A 23,698-nucleotide genomic window follows, 5' to 3' on the forward strand; every position below is an offset into this window, starting at 1 on the left:
AGCCTAGTTCTGAGTTTCAGATGCCCAGTTGGGTGTAATGGGAGAAGGAACCAGCTTGTGGGAAGGTGAAGGAGGGACGTTCTCAACACCATGGGTTAGAGATGCCTCCTGTTTTGTGGCCACCATTAGCATACGATAAGACCTCTCCAGTCTAGCTCATGAATTTACCCATCACCACCCTTTATCACCTCATATTGTCAGCCAAATAAAGTTCCTTCACCCAAAAGCCTCTTTTCTCCTCCAATCCTTCCTGAAGGCTAAAGAGAAAAACAATGTCCAGCAGTGAACCCTCCCTTCCCTATTGACCCCAGCCTCCCTCAGTGTGGGGGCAGCTTGGGGATTTTCTTATATCCTAGCACCTGGAACTCCAAGAAGTGGAGTCAAATCTGGTCACGCGTGGGTCAGGGATCCTGAGAGGGGCAGTGTCCTCCCAGGTCACACAGTGAGTCAGAGATCCAGCAGGAAGCTAGGTTCTTCAGGGCAGAACAAAGCCTGCCCTAAAGAACATGCACATGCCTATAATCCCAGCAATCGGAGGAAAGCTGACGCTACACGACTGCTTCAAGATCAAGGTCAGCCTGGACTTTGTGAAAGAAACACATCTCTCCTTCCATTTTGTTCTGTTGTGGTTGTGAATTGTTGTTTTATTACTTTCTTTCACAAAGTCTAGGCTGACCTTGATCTTGAAAAGATCGGAGTTGGGGTGATCAGAGTCCAGAACCAAACCCGGTGAGAGGGCTGTAGTCCCATCTTCTCAACACGCCCAACACCGCCCTCCACACCTCTGTATTCTATTCGGCAGCTCTTACTGTTTGGGGAAGAGCACTGGCCCAGGTCACACCGGGGCGAGGCTAAGTGTTCCTCAGCCTTGACAAGGGGACAGCTTGAAATAGACGGAGTGTCACATTTCTGAGCAGCTGTGTGGCGACAGCAGGAGGGGTAGGGAATAGACAGTATAAAAGAGAAAGCTGCCCGCCCTGCCCTGTCTATCACAGGAGAGACCAGGTCAGCTCTGCCCACCGTGGAGAAGGCTAGGTAAGGCCCGAAGGCTGCCTCTCCTCCTCGCACAGGGAGCAGGGAGGGAACTTTTTGATATAAAATCTATGGTATTAATAAAGTTTTAGGGGTCCTTGGATCCCAGGAAGGTTTGTGGATGTGGGAAAGTTTAGGATTTTTGAGGAGAGCCTTGGGGTCATATTCCCAAAAGGAACTGTTGCGTGAGGGCCAGAGAAAGGAAAACTGGGGGTCAGAGGATGGGGAGGGGGTGCAGCTCCCTTGCCTGTGGAAAGGGATTTTTAAGCTGGATTCAGCTCTCTTGTGCCAGAGACTAAGTTAGAGGCCAGCCTGGGATACCGAATAAGACCCTGTCTCAATAAAATAAAATAAAATAAAATAAAACAAAACAAAACAAAATGAGGGAGAATTCCCAGTGTCCCAGACCAATCTCTGCAGCATTCCCCCTTGGCACTGGTCACGAAGGGAAGCAATCTGTTTACTGAGGTGCTGTCCTATTGGCAATGCTCAGACCGCCTCTTAGCCTGTTTACTAGAGACTGGGGAAAGGGGAGTCTTCCAGCACAGACAGAGTAAAAGTAGGCCAGAACTCACTGTTGGAATGAGGGTATGTGGTGGACACAGGCAGGCTTTATCGAGGCTTCCGTTCTCTAATGGAAGGGAACTAGCACTGACAGGGTGTGCTATCTGGACAAGGCAAGAGGTGGGCTTCCATGGATTTTCCAGGATTACTGACCGGGATCATCATCTTGCCTGAAGGACATGGAGGGATCAGCAGCTGAAGCTGTGAGACCTGAACCTCCACTGCTTGCAATGCTCAGGCTGCTATAAAACCTCTGGGAGTAGAGGGCAGAAGCCCTGCCCAAAGAGGTGATTGACATCTTGCCTTCAAGGGGACAGAACCTGACTCAAAAGGGAACACTTGGACACCAGTCTTTCTATCCCAGCCCAGTTACCTGTGAGCACCTGCAGGTCCACCTGAAGCTGGGTGTTTGTAGACTTTACTTCCTTAATGAGACTCTCAGCAGGTACTCCAGTGACCTTGCCTAGTCCTGACCTGAGATCAGGGATCACTGCTGGTTCCTACACAGGCCAGGGGCGGGGGTGGGCTGCTCAGGAGAGTCAGCACAGAGTGATGTAGAGCCCCCAAAGGATTCTGGGGCTTTCTAAAAGAGGTGGGCCCTGAGCTAAGACTGGAAGAGGGGGAGGCTAGAAGGACAGCTCAGGGCAGGGAAATGGCAGAGCCTCTCTGGAACTTTGTTCTGGACTGTAGGCGCCCGAGCAGGGACAGGAAAGGTCCCAGGGGTCAGCATCACTGAGCAGAACAAGGAGCTGAATGAGGCGAGGCAGCCAAGGGGTACAGAGGGATGTTTTACTTCAGTTTGCTGCTTTGCTTTGAGACAGGGTCTTGTGTATCCCAGGCTGGCCTGGAACTCACTGTGTAGCCTTGGATTCCTGATCCTCCATCCCTCTGTGAATACTGAGACTTCAGGCACACTTGACTTCTAGGAGGTATTAGGAATCAAAACACAGGGACTCGAGCAGCACAGGCAAGCCCTCTCTGCTTTTTGTTTTTGGGTGTTTTGTTTTGTTTTTGGGGTTTTTTTGTTTTGTTTTGTTTTTGGGGTTTTTGTTTTGTTTTGTTTTTGGTTTTTTTTTGTTTTGTTTTGTTTTGCTTTTTGAAACAGAGTTTCTCTTTGTACCTCTGGCTGTCCTAGAACTCTGTCTGTAGACCAGGCTGGCCTTGAACTCACAGAGATCCTCCTGTCTCTGCCTCTGAGTGCTGGCATTAAAGGTATGAGCCACCATAGAGGCATTTATTTATTTATAGATTTAAAAATGATGTGAGTGTGAAGCATGTGTGTGTGTGTGTGTGTGTGAGAGAGAGAGAGAGAGAGAGAGAGAGAGAGAGAGAGAGAGAGAGAGAGAGAGAGAATGAGTTTACATACAGTGCATGTGTGTAGGACATTAGATCACATGGAACAGGAGATAAAGGTCTTTGAGAACCTATGCTGCTGCTGGGATCTAAACTTGGGATCTCTGCAAGAGCAGAGTCTTGAACTGCTGAGCTATCTATCTCTCTACCACCAGCACCCATGCCTTTTACGATATACTATCAGTTTTTTTCCTCTCATAACTCTCATTTCTGCATTTTTCTCAGTATTTTGAGCTACTTTTCCGTCAGTTTTGGCACAGATTTTTTTTTTTTTTTTTTTTTTTTTTTTTTTAAGACAGGCTATCTCTGTTTTTTTTTTTTTTTTTTTTTTTGGTTTTTCGAGACAGGGTTTCTCTGTATAGCCCTGGCTGTCTTGGAACTCACTTTGTAGACCAGGCTGACCTGCAAATTCAGAAATCTGCCTGCCACCACGCCTGGCTACAGAATTTTTTTTAAAAAAGATTCTCTTTTTAATTATGTGTATATTTGTGTGTCTGTATGTGGGTATGTGCACCTGAGGGCAGGATTCACCAAGGCTAGAATCATCTGATTTCCTACAGTCAAAGTTCCAGGCAGCCATGAGCCACCTGATAAAGGTGCTGGAAACTGAGCTCATGCCTTCTGCAAGAGCAGTCTATTCCTTTAACCGCTAGGCTCCCTCTCCACTCCCATACAGAAGGTTTTAAGCAGGTAAGCATGGTAACCAGGGCTGTGCCTTAGAGACATTGCTCTTCCCGCTCTGTGGTAAATGCTCTAGCAGGGCTGAGAGGGGGCAGGCAGATCGCCTAACAGGGCATGGGTGTGAGCCTGGATCAAGCCTGGAAGGAAACTCCAGGAGACAGTTTGGACCTGACACGGGCTGGCAACTGCAGCCATGAGTGATGAATGACTGAATGGATGGATACCCACGTGACCATCCTGAGAGACTAAGGTCCCACACGAGTGTCTTCTGCTGGCAAGCTCACCAGAGCTAGGCTAAACTGGGTTAAGCCTAAAAGCTAATAGGAAATGATTCCAGGGTTTCTCACTGAGCCCAAGGGCCAGAAGCAAAAAACCCCATGAGCCCCCAGGAGCCTGTTCTGTGAACTTGGGCTCCCCTTCCGGCTTCTCTCGGCCTCACCAGCCCATCCTCCCTGGGGAATCTCACCTCTGCCTGACTTCAACATCAATGATGCAAATCGCTTATTTTAGTTTTTGAGATAGGGTCTCATGATACCCCAGGATAGCCTTTGGCCCACCATCCTCCTGCTTCCTGCCTTACACCACAGGTAGGCACTGCCATGTCCACCCTTTCTCTGAGTCACATCTATTTCAGTCTCCTGAGTCTCTGTGCCAGGTCCTGGCAGCAGCACAGCAGAGATGGCAATAAAGTACAAAAGAAGACTTTCAGAGTGGTGACGGCAACAGTAGCTTACGTTCATTTCCAGACCACTCACATGAACGTTAGAAAGAGAGCAGTAGGCTAGACGTGGGCGCACCTGTGGTCTCGGCACTCAGGATGTAGAGGCAGGAGAATCAGAAGTTCAGGGTCATCTTAGCCACTCAGAAAGTGTGAAGCCAGTCTAGGTGGCGTGAGACCCTGCCTCAAAAAGCAAAACGAAACAAAACAAACAAGCAAGACAAAGGAAAATGATCTAGGAAAACAGTAATCAGCATTGACAAGGGTGGGACAAGGAACATTTTCTTTCACTAGTGGTAAGAGGGCAAACTGGCTCCTTTTTGAACCATAGTTTGACAGGGCCTATTAATATAAAAAGCATCTCCCCACTGTGGAGTGGTGCACACCTGTAATCCTAGCATGCAGGAGGAGGAGCTGCTAGGTCACTGAGACTGTAGTTACTCACAGGAGCCAGCCTGGGACACAAAGTGAGTTTCAGTTTGATATATTAAGCATTTTTTCTTTGAAAAAAAAAGAGTCAATAAATCCAAAACATTTGAGTAGTGTGTGTGTGTGTGTGTTAAATTTAATAGATTGTTCAGAGCTCAATAATAGAGTTCTCAGCTAGCTAACATGCACTAGGCTCTGGGTCTGACCCCTAACTCTGCAAACAAACAGTTAATTATACTGTTCAAATATTTCCTGAGAAAGCCACTGAAAGCCACCACTGCCACTGGCCACCCCGTGCCACGGGCAGGAAGGTGTAAGGCTGCAGTGGGGTGCTCAGTCCACACCCACCTTCCTACAGCCAGCATTGCTTTGCACTACTTTGCAATAAAATACATCTGTCTTACTGTATAGCAAAATGAGCAGGTAGTTCATGTCCTCTATGCCTGCCTTTAGGAGGTAGAAGCAGGAAGGGTCAAAGACAAAGCCTGGCCCAGTAGCCAGGTTCAGGTCAGCATGGGTATATAAAACCCTGTTTAAAACAAAAACAAACCAATGCAGACAGACAGACAGACAGACAGACAGACAGACAGACAGAAAAGGGACAACATTTAGCACGGGTTTAGAGATGGCTATTCTGGTTCTGACCCAAGGATGGGCCTTCTTAGAGCAACTGTGGGTCAGTGTGACTACCCTCAGGGGCGCCATTTGGACAAAGAGGTGCTCCATCCCATTGTCCACATGGCAGACAGTGTCAGATAATATTATCTAAAGGGAGGAGATTAACTTCTGGGTTTTCCAGATGAGGAAACAGAGACAGCAGCTTGCCCGAGGTCACCTCCACCATGAAGATTCCTGCTATGATGTCTCTCCTACTGGTGTCTGTGGGTCTCAGGGATGGAGTTCAGGTATGATCATCCTTCGCCAGCAGCCTGGCAGGTCACTGAGCTGCTGGCTTCTAAATCCTGGGGAAGAGGAGCAGAAGAGGGAAGTATGTCCAATGCTCCCCTGGGGACCCATCTGTCTCTTAGGGACCCCCTGAAACCCTAGTCTTGGGGAGCTTGCAGCTGGTGGTTCCCAATCCCCTTTCCCCTCCAGATGTATTTGAGGACCTTCTTGTAGACAGAGCAAGGGAAAGCTAGATGAGGGGGTCTTCATTTTCCTAGGGATTGCCCTCTCAGTCCTTGATGCTCCCTTACTCCCAGGTTCACAGTTACTCCATCTCACAACTAGACATCTTTTCTCAAGAAACACCCCTGGACATGGCCCCAGCGTCCTTTGATGACCAGTATGCTGGCTGCCTGGCAGACATGACAGCGGCACTGCCAGATCTCAACCGCTCAGAGTTTCAGGCCAACAAAGTGTATGCGGATGGCTGGGCTCAGGCCAACAATCAGTGGCAGGAGCGCAGGACCTGGGGGTCCGTGTGGGGCTCCTTGCCCCCATCACCGCCGGGCTTCCGGGATGAGCACGGGGTGGCGCTGCTGGCCTACACCGCCAACAGCCCCCTGCACAAGGAGTTCAACGCGGCAGTGCGTGAGGCCGGACGTTCTCGGGCCCACTACCTCCACCACTTCTCCTTCAAGACCCTCCACTTCCTGCTCACCGAGGCCCTGCAACTGCTCCGGAGCCACCGATCTCGTGGGTGCCGGCAGGTGTACAGGGGGGTGCACGGCCTGCGCTTCCGGCCAGCGGGGCCTGGCGCAACCGTTAGGCTGGGGGGCTTTGCTTCTGCGTCCCTCAAGAACGTTGCTGCCCAACAGTTTGGCGAGGACACCTTCTTCGGTATCTGGACCTGCCTTGGGGCCCCCATCAGGGGCTACTCCTTTTTCCCTGAAGAAGAGGAGGTGCTGATCCCCCCTTTCGAAACTTTCCAGGTGATCAATACAAGCCGACCCACCCAGGGTCCTGCACGCATCTACCTCCGCGCTCTGGGCAAACGCAGTACATACAACTGCGAATACATCAAAGGTGAGGAGCGAGCTAGCCAGAGCCAGGCCAGCCTTACAAAAAGATGGGCTTCAGCCGGGCGTGGTGGCGCACGCCTTTAATCCCAGCACTCGGGAGGCAGAGGCAGGCGGATTTCTGAGTTCCAGGCCATCCTGGTCTACAGAGTGAGTTCCAGGACAGCCAGGGCCACACAGAGAAACCCTGTCTCAAAAAACCAAAAAAAAAAAAAAAAAAAAAAAAAAGATGGGCTTCTAGCATCTGCCAGGAGCCTTGATAAATTCAAGCACCAGCCAAAGGAGTCATACATAAATAATAAAAGCGACTGGTCACAAGCCTGGGGTGGCTCACACCTGTAATCCCAGGCTAAGGCTACTCTTGATTCCCAGGCAGTAAGAGCAGTGCAGAGTTGGGGTGGTGGTGAGAAGCTCACACATACAGGTTCGGAGGCAGCGAGGGCCTTGAAAGGATAGGCACCCTTGGGTCAGGCCGCTTCCAGCTGGAAGCTGGAAAGGAATTAATTTCTAGTTATAGTAGTGACACCAAGACATTTGTTGGCAGAGCCAAGTGAAAACTCTAGATGGCTCGTGTAGTCAAGGAGCTTTGTCATGCAAGCCCGACTTCTACGGTTCAGTCCCCAGCACCCATGTAAAGACAGAAGGAGAGAACCAACTCCTCGGGATCGTCTCTGACCTCCACAAACCCAAGGGAACACCTGTTTCCCCCACCTCACATACACTAATAATAAATAAAGTTTAAGAAAAAGAATTGAGTAAAACTCCCGACCTCAGCTTTTGAGAGGTGAATTTTACCAGGCAGAATGGGAGCTATATACAATAGCCTGTGCTGGGCAGGCTTGAGGGTTGCGGGGAGAGCAGGTGGGTGGTGTACCTCTATGTTCCAGTTTAACTGTGCCAACCTATGGTCATTAGCATGTCAGCTGCCCCTCCTCCACTAGTCTATTCCTCAAGCTAGAGGAGCAACAACAAGGAGGCCCATAACTCCTTAACTCCTAGTGGGCTGGGGGTTACTGTTCCTGACTAAGTGAGGCCTGACTTCCATAGTCAAGAGGCAGACAGTTGGCCTAGATGTCACAGCTCAAATGGGAGGAGCTCCAGTGTGGCTCAGTTCCCACTTTGACTAACATCATGAGCCATGAAGAAGGCAGGCCAAGAATACACAGCAGCCTCCCCTATCTAGGCCAGCAAATAGCTAAGGGAGCTGGGGTGGAACGAGCAGGCAGTTACAGGCCAGAGACTAGGAGTGGGCCAGAAGGAGAGCCTGGCTTACAAGGCTGCCTCTCTTCTGTCCTCAGCTGTGGTCTAGGGAGTCCCTTGCTAAGGCAGCAGAATTACAAACGGAGACTCAAGGTTGCTCAGCCCTGAGGGGTCCTTTCCAGTCAGAGAGCTACTGAAGCACTGACTTTTCTTTCTTCTTTCAGAAAAGAAGTGCAGGTCTGGGCCCTGCTGGCTGGGTAGCTCAGGTAAGATATTTGAGCAGGCTGTCCTGAGGCTGGACCCTCACTAAATTGCCTTCTTACTGATTTATTGTTGTTGTTGTTTTTTTTTTTTTTTTTTTAAAGATTTATTTATTTATTATATGTAAGTACACTGTAGCTGTCTTCAGACACTCCAGAAGAGGGCGTCAGATCTCATTACGGATGGTTGCTCTCTCCAGCCCCACTTGCTCTGGCCCAAAGATTTATTTATAGTACACTGAAGCTGTCTTCAGACATTTCAGAAGAGGGGGTCAGATCTCATTATGGATGGTTGTGAGCCACCATGTGGTTGCTGTAATTTGAACTCAGGTCCTTCAGAAGAACAGTCAGTGCTCTTAACCACTGAGCCATCTTTCCAGCCCGATTTTTTTTTTTTTTTTTTTTTGAGACAGGACTTCTCTGTGTAGCCCTGGCTGCCCTGGAACTCACTATGTAGACCAGGCTGTCCTCTAACTCAAGAGATTCACACCTGCCTCTGCCCCTCCAGCACTGAGATTAAAGTGTGTGCTACCACTGCCCGGCCTATTGCTCTCTGATTCCTATAAACCCACCTTCTCGCCTAAGAAGAGACCGCTCTCAGTGAGACAGCGGTAGGAGTCACTCACCTTCACAGAGGATGTGCATGTGTGAAGTGCTCTGCAGCAGCATCTCTGCCTCTCAGAGGAGGGCCACTGTCAGCCCTGCCTTCAGGCTGCTCGGAGGAGACTACAGGAGAAGCTGTTCTGGGCAGAGTTCTCCCCTGGGACTTTTTCTTCAGTTGCAGAACTCAGTGTCCCTGCGGCTGTCCTCGGGGCTCCCTTTGACCTGCTTTCCAAGGTCAAAGCCAGCCCTTGGATACTGTGTGACTGTACTGTGGTCTGACCTAACTAGTCCTTCTCTGTGCCTCAGTTTCCTAGTTTGTAATAAGAAAGTCGGTCAAAGGACACCTGCATCTCTTTCATCGGAATCTTCTCTTGTACACCTGCTGTACCAGGGCCTATCTGGGTCACCGCTTATTTAGGTGGGAATAGGCTACTTCTAGAGAAGAATTAATGGTACCCTACCTGCTCCCCCCAGCTCTCAGCCACACTGCCTACTCTGTCCCCCATGTTCCCTCCCTCTAGGATCCATATCCAGTGGGCAGGAAAGATACTCAACCTCTGTTCTTTCCACTTTCCTGGACAATTTAATAGTTGAGGTCCAGGCACGTTACACCGTGAGCCCTCAGCACAGTCCAATGGCATTGGCTCACTTTATCTTCTAGACAGGGTTTCTCTGTATAGCCCTGGCTGTCCTGGAACAGGCTCTGTAGACCAGGCTGGCCTCGAACTCAGAGATCCATCTGCATTCACAGAGATCTGCCTGCCTCTGCCTCCGGAGTGCTGGGTTTAAAGTCATGTACTACCTTGCCCAATATCAGCCACTTCTACAGAGGACAGAAAGCAGCCACCTGTCCTTCACCACACAGCAAGTGAGGAATCATGTATATAGCCTGGCTGCAGTGTGGAACTATGAACTGCCCACCATGACAGTTCCTACCTCTGCCACACAGCCCTCTAGCAGTAAAACCTAGAATTCTATCTTCATGTACTTAAGGGAGCCCAGAGACACAGTCAAGGTGGCATAGTGACCAGAAGCTGGGTCTCCAACTTCAAATCAGACCCTTTGTTTTGTTTTGGGATAGGGGAATTTCCTAGGTAGCCCAGGTTGTCCTAGAACTCATGTGCAGTTCAGGCCATTCACTCTCTTGCCTTAGTCTCCTGAGTGCTAGGATGCTGGGCAAGCAAACTGCTGTATCCTGCTTGGGCCTCTGCATTCAGACGGTGCATAATCTGAGACATTGGGAAAGTTAAGAGTGTTCGCCTTCGGGCTGGTGAGATGGCTCAGTGGGTAAGAGCACCCAACTGCTCTTCAGAAGGTCCAGAGTTCAAATCCCAGCAACCACATGGTGGCTCACAACCATCTGTAACAAGATCTGATGCCCTCTTCTGGAGTGTCTGAAGACAGCTACNGTNTACTTACATATAATAAATAAATAAATTAAAAAAAAAAAAAAAAAGAAAAGAGTGTTCTCCTTCACACTCCCACCAGGACATCATGCCCAGGGCATGAATGGAGAAGCCAGAGAGACAGCCTCAGCAGATCTCTCTCAGAGATCAGGGGACACTGTAGTGTTGTGTCTCCTTGTGTCTGCCGATGGCAGGGGTTAGAGTGACTGGTCTCCTCTCGTCGCACTTTGGGTTTGAGTCTTCCCAGCTCGCTCTGCCAGTCTCTCTGCCTTTCCTCACATGGCTCCTACATCTCTCTCTTTCTTTACATAGCCCCAGGCTCCCTTTCCGCCTCCTGTTCTCTTCTGCTGCTGCTCTTGTTGCTTGTGCTGAGCGCCCTTCCAGAGAATCCAGCAACTTACCCGATGTTGACCAGCCCTGACTGAAGGTTGGTCAGCTGTGCGCCTTCAGTATAGCAGTGAATCAGTCCATCAACTCTCGGGCCGTCTATGGAGATTGCCAGACATAACGGTAGAGACAGAGAAGAGAATTTGGAGACTGAACGTCATCCAGGGATGTAGGAATGGGACTGAGGACAAGCAGAGGACTCAAGGACAGGCAGAGACTCAACTTGGAGCCAGGAGACTTCAACTCATTGTGGGTGACACATGCACATGACCGTGGGCCATGCTGGAGTCACTTAATTGCCTCACATATAGGTATGAGTGGTAGTACCATGCTAATAAATGTGATTTTTTAAAGAGATGTAATTTTTGCAATGATCTGTGACCTACCTATTAAGACCAACTGAATCCCCAACTTCTGGTTGTGGGCCCCAAGAAGAAGACCAGACACAGGAGAGGCGCTGGGAGCACTCATTTATTATGGATCAAAGCTCCGAGTCAAATGTCTACACAGCCTTCTGTTCTGGAAACTAGACAGTGACTTCCCTCCCGGGAGAGCCTAAGCAGAGAGGAGCAAGATGAGAATCTGTAACAGCAACTGCTAAGGGTGACAAGCAAATGTGTAGCTTTGACTCTTTAGTTAGTAACCTACACCCTAGCCAGGCATAGTGGCACCTGTGTTTGGAGAGGCAGAGGCATGTGGATCTGTGTGAGTTCAAAGCCAGCCTGGGCTACATAGCAAATTCCAGGCCAGCAAGGACTACATAGTGAGACTGTATCTCGACAAAGGAAAATAACCTGGATTCTGCCAGCTAATAGCTATGATTCTGAGTGTAGACACGGGGGTGGTTATTTATTTTTAGACAAAAATTTCTGTAGCTCAGGCTACAGAACTTAAGGTAATCTTTCTGCCTCAGCCTCCTTGTGCTGGAATTATATCACCGTGCTCAGCTAGCACTGAGTCATAGCTTCCAAGTCTGTACTTTGACCTCAATCATGTTGGAATTAGGGGAGAGGCAGGCTTTAGATCCCCTTCCATTAGGGCAAGTAGATCGCAAAGGCTGTTTGTGGGTTGTGAGGTCAGAAGTGCTGAAGTGCTGAAGAGGTGTCTCTGACTCTTAGCAGAGAGTCTGGCTAGTGTTTCTGAGTACCAACAACCACCTGGGCCCTGCCATCCCTGCCTGGTGCTGTTGAGGTGACCACAGCTCCCTAAAATCCAGTTCCTGGCCCTTACAGGGCTTGCACCAGTACCAGGAGGCTCATGACCAGAGCCATGCAGAAGAAGATGCCTAGGAAAAAGCGGTCCATCACTCTAGCCAGGCGCTTCCAATCTTCATGGCGGCGCTGGGCAGCCCGGTGGCTGCGGAAGGTGCCGGCAATGGAAGCTACGTGATGCAGAAGGGCTTCCTGGTGGCATAGACATCGTGGCTCATGACAAGGGCCCGCTGGGGGACCTGGTGGAGGCTGGAGGCTGGGGGCTGACTCTAGTGGCTTGGACTGTCCACAGGGTTCCCCTCGTTCCCGCACACACAGGCCTTTGGCTAGGTGTCCCAGCAGGAGGACCCGAGCCCAGGCAGGTACAGGATGTGCATTAGGGCCACAGTAATGCAGATTCATAATGAGGATGGTAAGCGCTGTGGAGAATGTGACCATGGTCATAGTGGCCATATAGTACTTTCCTGTGGGACAGAGAGCATTGTGAGCCCCAAACAGGAAATGAAGCTTCCCAGCTGGCTCATTATAAATGGAAAGAGGGACAGCATCAGGCCCTCAGACCCGATGAGGGGAAGGATAAGGTAAGAGCTAAGGCCGGGCGTGGTGGCGCACGCCTTTAATCCCAGCACTTGGGAGGCAGAGGCAGGCGGATTTCTGAATTCGAGGCCAGCCTGGTCTACAAAGTGAGTTCCAGGACAGCCAGGGCTATACAGAGAAACCCTGTCTTCTCTGTCTTGAAAAAAAAAAAACCAAAAAAAAAAAAAAAAAAAAAAAAGCTAAGTTTACCCACTTTTCATCCCAGTTAGGTCTCCGAAGGTATCTGCAACCTATTTTCTTTCTTCCCTACTGGATCTGATTGCGGATTGCTGTTGCAACCTGAACTGTCCTGTCTGTACACCTGGAATAACCTATTGGCGTTCATAGTATTGCTCCTGTGACACCCAGCTATCACTATAGTTTGTTTTTATGACTCTGGGCACCAGATCTTCCTCCATCAAGGCCCCAGCAGTGAGGGGTGTTCCCCCAGACAGGTCTACGCTCTCTCATCCTCTGCAGCGGTCACTCTTCTGACCTAGTGTCCACTCTCCCAATCCCTCAGACTCACCAATGAGTGGCACGCTCTCTGCAGGTGGCATGCTCTCGGCCAGGATTAGCTGGAAGACCGTGAGCGCCAGGAGCACGGTGACGCCCAGAGACACCTTCTCCCCGGAGTCAGCGGGCAGGTGGAAGGCCAGTGGTGCCAGCAGGGAGATGAACACACAGGGCAGCAGTAGGTTGCACACGTAGGCAGCTGCGCGGCGGCGGAGCAGCAGAGTGAAGGTCACGTCTGGGTAGGGCTCAGAGCAGCAGCCGTAGGTGAGCACGCGCCTGCGCGCTGGCATGCCCAGCACACGCCATTCAACATTCTCCACGAAGTCGGCCAGACTGGCAGAAGTGCCCCGAGGTCGCACATCCAGCTGGTGCCCGCCGTGCGTCCATGAGCCGAAGGTCAGGCCGCAGCGCTGAGCGTCAAATGGGAAGGCAGACACATCCACACCGCACGAGCTGCGTGTGATGGCCGGTGCATCCCAGCGCACAGCGCCGTCGTGCCGCACAACCACGTTGGTGCTGGCTGAGGCAGGTGGCTGCGTGTCTGCCCTGTGGACAAGCAGGACAGGATTCACCTGGGCCCGTGAACAGGGTGGATCTATTGTCACTAGCTGGGCTTTAGTGGTCAGATCAGCACAGCGGTGTGAACCTCATTAGTCTTTGAAGGTCTAGAGGAGGCAGAGTTTGAAGGCTTAGAAGGACCTGGGACCAGGAGCAGAGTTTAAGACTTCTGCAAACCTTACAGACCTAGGGAGTCACCTGTAGAACTCATTAGATGAACCCAGAAAGATACACAGTGCTGTGTGTTGGCTGGGAGATGCAAAGCACCTAAAGGTGGCATAAAGGAGTGCCCTAAGGACTAGGCTATTGACTGGTGAGATCTCAAGTGGCCCCAGAGCATGGGAGGGTGGAGCTGCCACAGAGGAGGAGCACATGGACCGGCTTGGACCACAGAGCAGGTTCCTTGCAGCCATCAAGCTTGAGTTGGCCTGAAAGTGATGTGGAGTGGTGAAGAGCTCCTCAGAGGGGCCCCAGGGACAAGTTTCTTAGATGACTAAGCAACTCTGTTAGGTGTTGGGAGAGGACTCGGTGCATGTCAGGGCCAAATGGGCAACTCTAAAGAAAAAGGGGGCAGACAGGAAGTACTTGTTGTAAAGTACGATGTCTGGTCGCCACACTAGACTGCTGGGAATTCGGATGGCATCCAAGTCACCGTAGGCTCTGGGGTCCCAGTGTAGGTAGGCGTCTGTCCACTCCTGCCGGATCCACAGGTACAAGGTCAGCACCTGGTTCCGTTCATCCTGGCAGGGGCAGACAACGGACATGTTTCTCTACACTCACTGCCCTTTTCACGCGTACTCCCTCAGAGAGCTCTCCGGTTAGTACACACAAACCCGGCTTGCTCAAACAGCCCAGTTCCCATCCAGGCTTGAACTGAAGTTATTAACACATAGGAAAAAGATCATTAGGAGATGGTCCTTCTTCCCTCGATTCACACATCCCACCACTACCATATCATACCATATCAATGATCTGAGACAATGTCACCTCCAGGGTCACATTTAGAGTCTGGTCTGTGTCTGCCACTGGTCTCAGGGCACTTGTATAGTTGGCAAACAGGTCACGAAACAGCTTGTGAGCCAGTCTACCCTCAGCTCCCAGACACTCTAGAGGGTGAATGAGAAGAATTTGACTGTCACCCAGGGGCCTCTGTTCACACCCTCCACCCCCCAGCTAGATAGAGCCTTGGCACCTGTCCCGTGGTCTCACACATTTCTGATGCTCTGTGCCCATTTGCTCGTATGACTTCAGGTATGCACAGAAGCCAGAGAGGACTGGGTTTCTGGCTTTATTACTTCCTACCCTGTTCTCTTGAGACAGGGTCTCGTACTGAACTTGCAATTTGCCTTTTTTTTTTCCAGCTAGTCTGGTTGGCTAGCAATCCCAGCAATCCTCCTGGCTCAGGTTCCTACAGCACTGAGGTTATAGGTTTTTGGGTCCCCCCCCGACTTTTTTTTTTTTTTTTTAAGATTTATTTATTTGTTATATGTAAGTACACTGTAGCTATCTTCAGACACTCCAGAACAGGGCATCAGATCTTGTTACCGATGGTTATGAGCCACCATGTGGTTGCTGGGATTTGAACTCCGGACCTTCAGAAGAGCAGTCGGGTGCTCTTACCCACTGAGCCATCTCACCAGCCCCCCACACCTGACTTTTTACATAGTTACTGCTTCCCCATCCCCATCTTCAGCACCCTCTCCTCCACATTCCCCAGATAGCTCTCAGCAGGCACTGAAGAGAAGGGTAGGGACTGGAGGCTTGTGGTGGACAGGAATAATGGCGGTGTCAGATATACCTGGTTCATTACCTGCAGGGAGAAAGAGCAGGAGCAGAAACCCCAGACCCAGGAGGTGGCTTCTGGTCCCCATGTTGCTACCACAACCAGAAGGTAGGCAAGTCTTGAGGAGAGATGTGAAGCAACAGGCCCGGCTGGCACGGATGAGGTGGACAGTACCTGGGAACCAGAGACTGAGGCTTTCCTTCTGGTCTCCTGTTTGCAGCTGCCCTCGGTACTGTACTTGGCCCTTGTATCTGCCGTTTCTCCTTCTTTGCTCTTCCCAGCCTCTCTGGCTCCATCTTCTGTTCCTTTCCATATAACTAGTGCCCCCTTTTACCTCTGTCTCAATTTGCTTTCTTCCTCTGTAATGGTCTTGGTTTCTGTTTTCTTTCCTCTCTCCCCCTTTCTTCTCCTTTTACAGCACCCCAAACCCCCTTCAATCCATTCCCTGTACCTGGGCTCTGAGCAAGCCTGCTGCTCTCAGCAGAATAGGGCCAGGAACTTGTATCAGGGTTTGAGGCACTGGAGAGCAGCCCCTCTTCCACTGACTTCTTTAAGCTTAATTGCAGGGTTGGCATACCGGTGCCCATGGGAACAGAACAACTGAAACTGACACCTGAGGGTGCTGGGTCCTAAATTATTCAAATGGTGTAACTCAGAGTCCTGGGGGTTGGGAAGGTTTAGAGATGCCAGGATCTGAAAGTATAAAACATTATGCTTTAAAAGTATATGGGGCTAAGGCCTGTGAATGAGAACTGTCACCCCACCCCAGCCCAGCTACATTCATTGAATTCTAGAGGCTCATTTTAGACCAGCACCTTTCCTCCCAGCAAGGGACTGGACACCTTAGACTCAGGGGTTTTGTCCAGCTAAGCTCTGCCGTTCTCATGGGAGTGAGCTGAGTCAGACCACTTCAGATGGTTCTGTGAAGCACTTCCTCAGTCCCTGTAGTGTTTCCAGGCCGATACTCTACCCAGTACCTAAATTCTGGGGACAGGTGGGAAGGGCTGATCAGGGTTAGGGTTAGGGTTAGGGATTAGCAGTTAAAGGGTCACAGTGAGGATTATTCAGAAGACTTACACTTTTGAATCCTGTGTAGCTGAAGATGACCACGAACTTCTGCCTCCACCTCCCAAATATTTGGGTTACAATTATGTGCTCATCTCCCAGTTTATGTGCTGCCCTTTTAGTCCCAATTAGTCAAGCTCTTGTCTCTCCTGCCTCCACTTCCCAAGTGCTGAGATATAGGCAGGCAGGCATCACCATGCTCAGTTTATGCAGTATTGGCTTCTGAAAAGAGCTTCCTGCATGCTAGGCAAGCAACAGAGAACTACAGCCCAGCCCTCCTTTTTTTTTTTTTTTAACTAATAGAAAGAAAATAGTACTTGCCCTAAGATCAAGTATTCCCCACACCAATAAAATCCTTAATGCCGCTAAAACCACGAGCTGGAGCACATTCTTTTTGAAACACCTTTGGCACAATAAAGTCAAGAATTCTCTGCCAGAAGCCTGGCCATTCTGAGTCAGCGTGGAGGGAGGATTGCAAACTAATCAACTCCTGACCTCAGGGACTGAACTGAAGACTCAGACAAAGCAGACCCTCTGTTCTTTTATCCTCCAATTCTTTATTTTATTTATTTATTTATTAATTTATTATATGTAAGTACACTGTAGCTGTTTTTATTTATTTATTTATTATATGTAAGTACACTGTAGCTGTCTTCAGACACTCCAGAAGAGGGCATCAGGTCTTGTTACGGGTGGTTGTGAGCCACCATGTGGTTGCTGGGATTTGAACTCTGGACCTTCGGAAGATCAGTCGGGTGCTCTTACCCGCTGAGCCATCTTGCCAGCCCTATCCTCCAATTCTATGATGCTGCAGAAGTCTTTGGTTTAAACCTGGAATTTGCTCGCTCCTCGGTTCAACAATTAGGACACAAGTAGACTTGAATTCTCATTGGATCCTCAAAGAGGCCTGTGTGAAGCAGCCAGTTCAGGAATCATTACTACCTTAGAAAGCACTGACTCCTGGTTTAAGAACCTCCAGAACAGAGCAGGCTTTGAATAGAAAAGTATATCCAGAGCCGGGCGGTGGTGGCGCACGCCTTTAATCCCAGCACTTGGGAGGCAGAGGCAGGCAGATTTCTGAGTTTTGAGGTCAGCCTGGTCTACAGAGTGAATTCTAGGACAGCCAGGGTTACAAAGAGAAACCCTGTCTCAAAAAACCAAAAATAAAAAAATAAAAGTATATTCAGATGAACAACTTCAATTTAGAATCTATGTGCATAAATTTGTGTGTAGTAATTATCAATCACTTCTTGTCCCTAAATCTGTCCATTCAAACTTAGCCTTTGGGTTTAGATGTAGCTCAACTGTAGAGATCTTGCCTAGCATGCAAAGAACTTGGGTTCAATTCCTATTACTGCAGATGGGGAAAAGTGTGCTCCGAATCTGAGCTCAGCATTTAACTGTCCATCATGTGTGCCCAAGGTCAGGCCAACTTGGAGACTGTTACTGCCTTCCTCCTGATTCCTGCTGTCACGCTGCCGTCTCCAGGCTAGATGGCAGATCAGTTCCCGGGAGATGCTCGTCTCCACCTCTAAGAGTTCTGAGAAATGGGGCTGGAAGATGGCTTAGTGGTGAAGAACACTGGCTGCTTCTCCAAGAGGACCCAGGCTTGGCTCTCAGCACCCATAAAGTGGCTTGGAACGGTTCCAGATCCTAGTTCTCGAGGATCTGATGCTCTCTGGCTTCCACAGGCACTAGGCACACAGGTGGTGAATACATATAGGCAAACCACAAGACACATAAAATATTAATAAATTCAGACAAAGACAAAACAAACAAAACCAGAATGCTGGGAATTGAGAGTGGGAGTGATGGATATGAGCAAGATACATGTAAACATATATGCATGTAAGAAGTTCTCTTAGAGTGCTGCATACAGAGCGCTGGGATTACAGATGTGTGCTAACAAGCTTGCTCCTTTCTTTCTGAGGATTCTAAAATCTGAACTTGGACTGTGTGGTTAGTGCTCGGACCCTCTGAACTCACCCCTCAGCCCCTTCCTTGTTTGCTCTTTAACTTAGGATCAGTTTCTTCGCAGACAAGGATTCGAGAGTCTCCAAAAACACAAAGAGAAAGTCAATACCACCAGGAATACTATAAACATTTAATTTTATTTTATTTTTTAAGAAAGTACTTCAGAAAGAGGAAAATAATCTAGATCATTTATATATATATATATTTTAATAAAAACCTTTACATAATCTTCATGCATAAAGACCTAGGGGTGGCCATATTGTTTGTGACAGCCCCAAATATCAGCTGTTTCTGGCTAGTACCTGGGACTTCCTATAGCCAGCAGCAATGTGGTCAAGGCCTTCTCTATTTGCCCCTAGGGCGCATCCAGACCTGTCTCAGTGACAGTTTTATCTTTTTGGAAATGTTCTTGGCTAGATGGGAGGGCAGGGAGGGACACCCTTGACATTCTTCATCCAAACTCCTCTGGCAAATCGAAGATGACCGATGATCAAGGGCCTGAGCAGTTCTGGAGATTCTCAAGACTTGTTCTCTGTGGCTTGGGGCCACTGCGCATGATAGTGTGGTGTCCAAAGGATGTACAAGGCATGAGTAAAAGCCTTGAAGATCTCTGCCTCTATGGCAGACAGCCCTTCTATCTTAAATTTACCAAAGAACAAGGTCCAACTCTCTTTTGACTCCCAAATCCACTGTTACTGAGAAATCTACTTGAGGAACAAATCTGTAAGGGAAGGTCAGTCAGTCATATGCCAGATGTCTGTTAAACAGTCATGGTACAAAAGGATCGCAGTGGTGGAGGTTAGATGCTGGCATGGGGTGAGAGTCAGAATGCTGAGTGTGGAAAAGAATTCCCTAGGTTTTGGGAGGTTCTGCCAAAGAGGTTTTATTGACCATTTTTCAAAAGAAAAAAAAAATGGTCTTGAGGTTGATAAATGGAGACCTCTCTTCTTTGTTGTTGTTCCAGAAGCCCTTATGAGCTATTGTAGGCTATGCTCAGTATTAGGAAAACCCCTGAATAACTAGAAGATGCAGCAGAAAGGAATGGAGGATTCCCAGAGATTGGCAAAGTATCAACTAAAACAGTGCTGGGGACTGTGGTGTGTCGAGAGTGAGTGGGCATGAGTGTGATGGCAAGAACCAGGCTCACTGGCTCCCAACAGTCAGTTCTCGAAGGTAGGACTGGGTAAGGCCTCGCAGTTCCTCCAAGGCATAGTCCTCAGGCATGGGGAGCCTGCCAATGTGGGGAGCCAAAAGACGCAAAGGGACTCGCTGAGGGTCTGGCGTTGAGTTGGAGGTGGCATCAGGAGCATGCTGAAGGCTCAGCACTACCCGAAGTAAATTGGCTACCCGCTTGGCCATATCTAGAGAGAAAAAACCAGAGTGAGTGCTGAGAATGTGGCACTGGTGTGGGGTGAAATAGCCATGAAAGAGTAAAGCCCACATGCTTACCCGACTGAGCTAGGCGATCCTTGGCGTTGTAACACGGAATCTGCTCTATCCGATTGCACAGTGAAGTCACTTTGGTATGTAAGTGCTCTAGCTCATAACTTGAGCAATCCACCTACAGGAAAACAGAGAAACCAGTAAGGACAAAAGAAGCTTCTCCCTCACATGCTTTTAACCTCAGCACTTATATGAATCTGAGTTTGAGGCCAGCCTGGTCTATGAATGAGTTCCAAGATAGCCAGGGCTATAAACAGAAACCCTGTCTCAAAAACCAAAAACAAAACAGTACCACCACCAAAACAAAAACCCCATGTATACTGCAATCCCACTCACAGATTACACAAAACCCTAATGACAGTGGTAGCGGGGGAAGAAAACCCCCTGCTATCTACCACCTTATTATCTAGTTGCTGAGGACAGGGCACTAACAGTAAACATAAGGGAAAGAACACAAGAGCCTTGGGCGGCACAGGTCTTGAGATCATGATTCACAAACCACAAAGTTTTTACACAACACCAAAATACCTAGGATAAATCTGGTTCAGAGACATAGTATGACACTCAGAGACACACATGTAATAAGAGGTGACATTTAAACCAGCATTTATGTCTCCTTATTCTAAGATCATAGCCATTTCTAAAACAGTGCAGGAGATACACTCTCCTGATCCATCCCTATGGTTCCAATTATAGTCAATGTATTGATTTCTAAGTCCTTAGTTCTAGCCCAATATACCAATCTTCCATTCCACCATTACTTCTCACCTCAAACACCTTAGGAGCTTAGCTACACTACTGTGTCACACTCGCCATGGAAGTATGCATCGAAGGAAGTCTCCTATTGAACTCAGGTCACCAAGCTTGGCTACCAGTACACTAGACCTCACTTTAAAGAGGTCTTGCAGAATTCACTGACTTATCCCTAAATACGAACTACTCTTACCCTCTGCCATCTTGCTTTCACGAACCTTATCGACAAGAAAACCTTGAATTGTAAGCTGTGGGAATAAACTGGATGTCTTTTCAGAGCTGGGAGAGCTTCTTTAGGGAGACTATTTGGAAGCTGAGACCTTCCAAAAAACATACATGGTAGAGCTTTCCAGGTAAAGGAAACAGCCAAGTCCTGTGAGATGTAAAGTGTTTATATGCAATGCGTGTGGTAAAGAGGAAAACAGCAAAACACAACTGGGAAGTTAAAGACATCACTTTGCAGACAAGCGTGGTGGCACACGCCTTTAATCCCAGCACTCTGGAGGCAGAGGCAGGCGGATTTCTGAGTTCGAGGCCAGCCTGGTCTACAAAGTGAGTTCCAGGACAGCCAGGGCTACACAGAGAGACCCTGTCTCAAAAAACCAAAAAAAAAAAAAAATTTTGTGCATGATGTTTTGTCTGCATGTATTCATTAGGTTATGAATGTGGATATTGTGCTACACTGTGACTGGCATAGAATCAACAATCCATGATAGAACTTTTCCTTTACTCTGTAGTATTGCTGGCTTGCTCACACGTTGTTCTCCACTAAATCTACTTTTGTAAGGAAAAACATGCTCTCAAATCCACAGTACTCAGCATATTTTGGCTTCTTAAAGACTACGTTGCATAAATGAACTGAATCAACTAGAAATGTTTCTTCAATGACTACTGAAGTATGCCACTATATGCCTGGCCTGGGGCTAGTGATCAGCAGAGGATAAAAACCCTGTTGGATACATACTGTATTGACTACGCACTGACTACTCTAGCTATCACCCCACACAACCCTCCTGGGGAAAGGAGGAAAGGTTAAACTCAGTTACTTACTCAGTGTGGCAAACCTAACAGTCTGACCTGAGAAGCTTGAACTTCTATACTCAACACAAAAGGTCTCCCCCAAACTTAAAGAACATAGACATGTGAAAAAAACACAGCATGGTTTGGCAGGTTCAAAAAAATGTACCCTGTATTTTGGGAGTGAGAGAGAGTGTAACTCACACTTTTGAGGGGACAAAGCAGCAGAGCTAGCCACCGAGATGGCTCAGCAGCAGGTAGCGGTGCTTGCTGCCAAGCCTGATGACTCCAGTCTGACTCCCAGAAGAGAACCCACTTCCACAACTTGTCTAGGAACCTGCACATCTGTGTTATGATATGTATAACCACGCTACTCCCAATAAGTATACTAAAAAGGGCTAACATGGGCTATATACAGTGAATCCTGGCTGGCTTAGGGTAAGGCACAAACAACTCCTAAGTTCCATGTTCAATGCATTTAACACAGCTCAGGGCTGGAGAGATGGCTCAGCAGTTATGAGCGCCGACTGCTCTTCTGAAGGTCGTGAGTTCAAATCTCAGCAACCACATGATGGCTCACAACCATCCGTAATGAGATCTGATACCCTCTTCTGGGGTGTCTGAAGACAGTAGCAAGGCATTGGGGCCAGAGCGAGAAGAAAAAAAAAGTATCTGAAGATAGCTGCAGTGTACTTAACATATAATAAATAGATAAATCTTTAAAAACAACAACAAAAAAACCCACAGCTCAGACTGGCCTCAAACTCCTGATCCTTCTGCCTCGTTTCCCCAGTGCTAGGATTATATGTGTGCCACCACGGTTTCTTTTAGTTTCGATCATAGTCAGGCTGTCCTGAAACTCAGATACATATGTTTGCCTCTGCCTCTCAAGAGCTGGGGTTAAAGTATGGTCCTTTGAAGTCTCTGCTTTAAGTACCAATGAAAAGAAAAGCTAGACAGTGGCTTAGGGAGTTGTAGGTACCTGCTGAATACGGTGGAGCATTTCAATCACTCGAATATAATCCAGGTAAACAAGCCCAGATGTTTCCCAGGCTTGGATGAGGCTGCTGCGCTCTGGAGGTGCCAGATCTTCTAAGAATCCTTTCAGGTAGTCATAGTTCTCATTAATAATGGCATCTGAAGAAATAAAACATTGATTTCAGTGTACAAAGGTGTGATTCATAACAGTTTAGAAGACCAGACATAAATCTAAGGCAGGCAGGAAGGACAAAGAATGCTGTTTCTCAAAATTTCAAGGCAGATGTTGTGAAAGTCGAAAAGGCACAGGTGAGGAACTCCTGGCTTAAGGCTGCTGAGTGACTATTTCTGGTGTTCTTGGTTAACATTTCTACAAGTGACCAGAGCTTAGTGAACAGTAAGAACGTTTGTGTTAACTACAACAATGCTATCTTTCCCCACCTCATAGACCCTTGCTCAGAACAAGTCTCTTCGCCGTCTCTTGGTAGAAAATTAAACTAAACCTGCCATGTCCTGAACTGAATACTATCTCTGCTTGAACTACCATGAAGGTTCATGGTTCATAGGGGTAACTCGGGAGCACAGCAGCGTTACCTGGGGGTCTGCACTCACCAGAAGCTAGGTGCCGAATGACTAGTTTGTGGCAGCGGTTCCAGTGACCAGCTTTAAATAAATAGAGGGCCTCCAAGTGCGTATTGGATTCCATGTGTGCTCGAACCGCTTTGGCCTCGTGAATCCACTCAGCAGGCACACAAAGCTTCTGTGTGAGGAACGTCTCCTTAGCCCAAGACTCAGGGGTCTCTGACAGTTGGCAGTGCCTTGTCAGCAGCTCTCGAACAGCCTTCTCACGCATGCTGTGGGGTAGACAGAGCATCATTCCTGGTCTGGAGAAGGCTATGGTGGACACTGAGATGGTCCCCTGGGCAGTTACTCAAAGGGGCAATTTCATCTTTAGAGGACCACTTCAAACTTAAAAAACAAAACAAACCACAAAGTCAAATCTCAATTATGAGTAAATGTGTGTGTTGGTATGTATGTGCACATGAATACAGGGTCCCTTTGGAGGTCACAGGTGTTGGATCTTCAGAGTTGGAGTCACCACAGGCAGTTGTGAGTAACCCAACATGGGTGCTGAGAACTGAACTTAGATCCCATGGAAAAGAAGCCAAATGCTCTTAACTGATGAGCCATCTCTCCAGGCCCTTTGAGATTTATCACATGGCTGTATCT

The 23,698-nt window shown here is 48.5% G+C and overlaps 3 protein-coding genes across 5 annotated transcripts in view; 1 reads left to right on the plus strand and 2 right to left on the minus strand.

The window, feature by feature from the left end:
- The first annotated feature begins 977 nt into the window (after positions 1-977).
- Positions 978-10,956, plus strand: Art1 (ADP-ribosyltransferase 1). The gene is made up of 5 exons (XM_021216434.2): positions 978-1,035; positions 5,577-5,682; positions 5,980-6,745; positions 8,163-8,204; positions 10,520-10,956. Exons 2-5 carry the CDS (start codon positions 5,620-5,622, stop codon positions 10,630-10,632), a joined length of 984 nt encoding a protein of 327 aa, XP_021072093.1. The 5' UTR covers positions 978-1,035; positions 5,577-5,619; the 3' UTR covers positions 10,633-10,956.
- A 97-nt stretch (positions 10,957-11,053) lies between these two features.
- Chrna10 (cholinergic receptor nicotinic alpha 10 subunit) lies at positions 11,054-15,724 on the minus strand. Its single transcript, XM_021211776.1, has 5 exons — positions 15,266-15,724; positions 14,416-14,561; positions 14,041-14,195; positions 12,911-13,443; positions 11,054-12,269 (listed from the first exon to the last, which is right to left on the minus strand). Exons 1-5 carry the CDS (start codon positions 15,549-15,551, stop codon positions 11,821-11,823), a joined length of 1,569 nt encoding a protein of 522 aa, XP_021067435.1. The 5' UTR covers positions 15,552-15,724; the 3' UTR covers positions 11,054-11,820.
- A 2,671-nt stretch (positions 15,725-18,395) lies between these two features.
- The window catches only part of Nup98 (nucleoporin 98), a 92,056-nt gene continuing 86,753 nt past the window's right edge, over positions 18,396-23,698 (minus strand). For all 3 annotated transcript variants that reach the window (XM_021221888.1, XM_029534880.1, XM_021221889.2), the window contains exons 30-33: positions 23,081-23,322; positions 22,473-22,627; positions 19,727-19,838; positions 18,396-19,638 (exon numbers count right to left, since the gene is read on the minus strand). In XM_021221888.1, the coding sequence (XP_021077547.1) occupies positions 19,421-19,638; positions 19,727-19,838; positions 22,473-22,627; positions 23,081-23,322 (727 nt within the window). In that variant the 3' untranslated portion in view covers positions 18,396-19,420. The remainder of the gene's footprint in view (positions 19,639-19,726; positions 19,839-22,472; positions 22,628-23,080; positions 23,323-23,698) is intronic.

Source organism: Mus pahari, chromosome 1, assembly GCF_900095145.1.
Source record: "Mus pahari chromosome 1, PAHARI_EIJ_v1.1, whole genome shotgun sequence".
NCBI classification, from domain to species: domain Eukaryota; kingdom Metazoa; phylum Chordata; class Mammalia; order Rodentia; family Muridae; genus Mus; species Mus pahari.

Coding starts and splice junctions, on each gene's coding strand:
- Chrna10 (XM_021211776.1), bottom strand. CDS start 15,551: ATGGAAAGGAACAGAAGATGGAGCCAGAGAGGCTGGGAAGAGCAAAGA. Junction 14,562..15,265: donor CCTGCTCTTTCTCCCTGCAG/GTAATGAACCAG, acceptor TTCACCCTCTAG/AGTGTCTGGGAGCTGAGGGT. Junction 12,270..12,910: donor AGAGAGCGTGCCACTCATTG/GTGAGTCTGAGG, acceptor TCTGTCCCACAG/GAAAGTACTATATGGCCACT.
- Art1 (XM_021216434.2), top strand. CDS start 5,620: ATGAAGATTCCTGCTATGATGTCTCTCCTACTGGTGTCTGTGGGTCTC. Junction 5,683..5,979: donor GTCTCAGGGATGGAGTTCAG/GTATGATCATCC, acceptor CCTTACTCCCAG/GTTCACAGTTACTCCATCTC. Junction 6,746..8,162: donor CAACTGCGAATACATCAAAG/GTGAGGAGCGAG, acceptor TTCTTCTTTCAG/AAAAGAAGTGCAGGTCTGGG.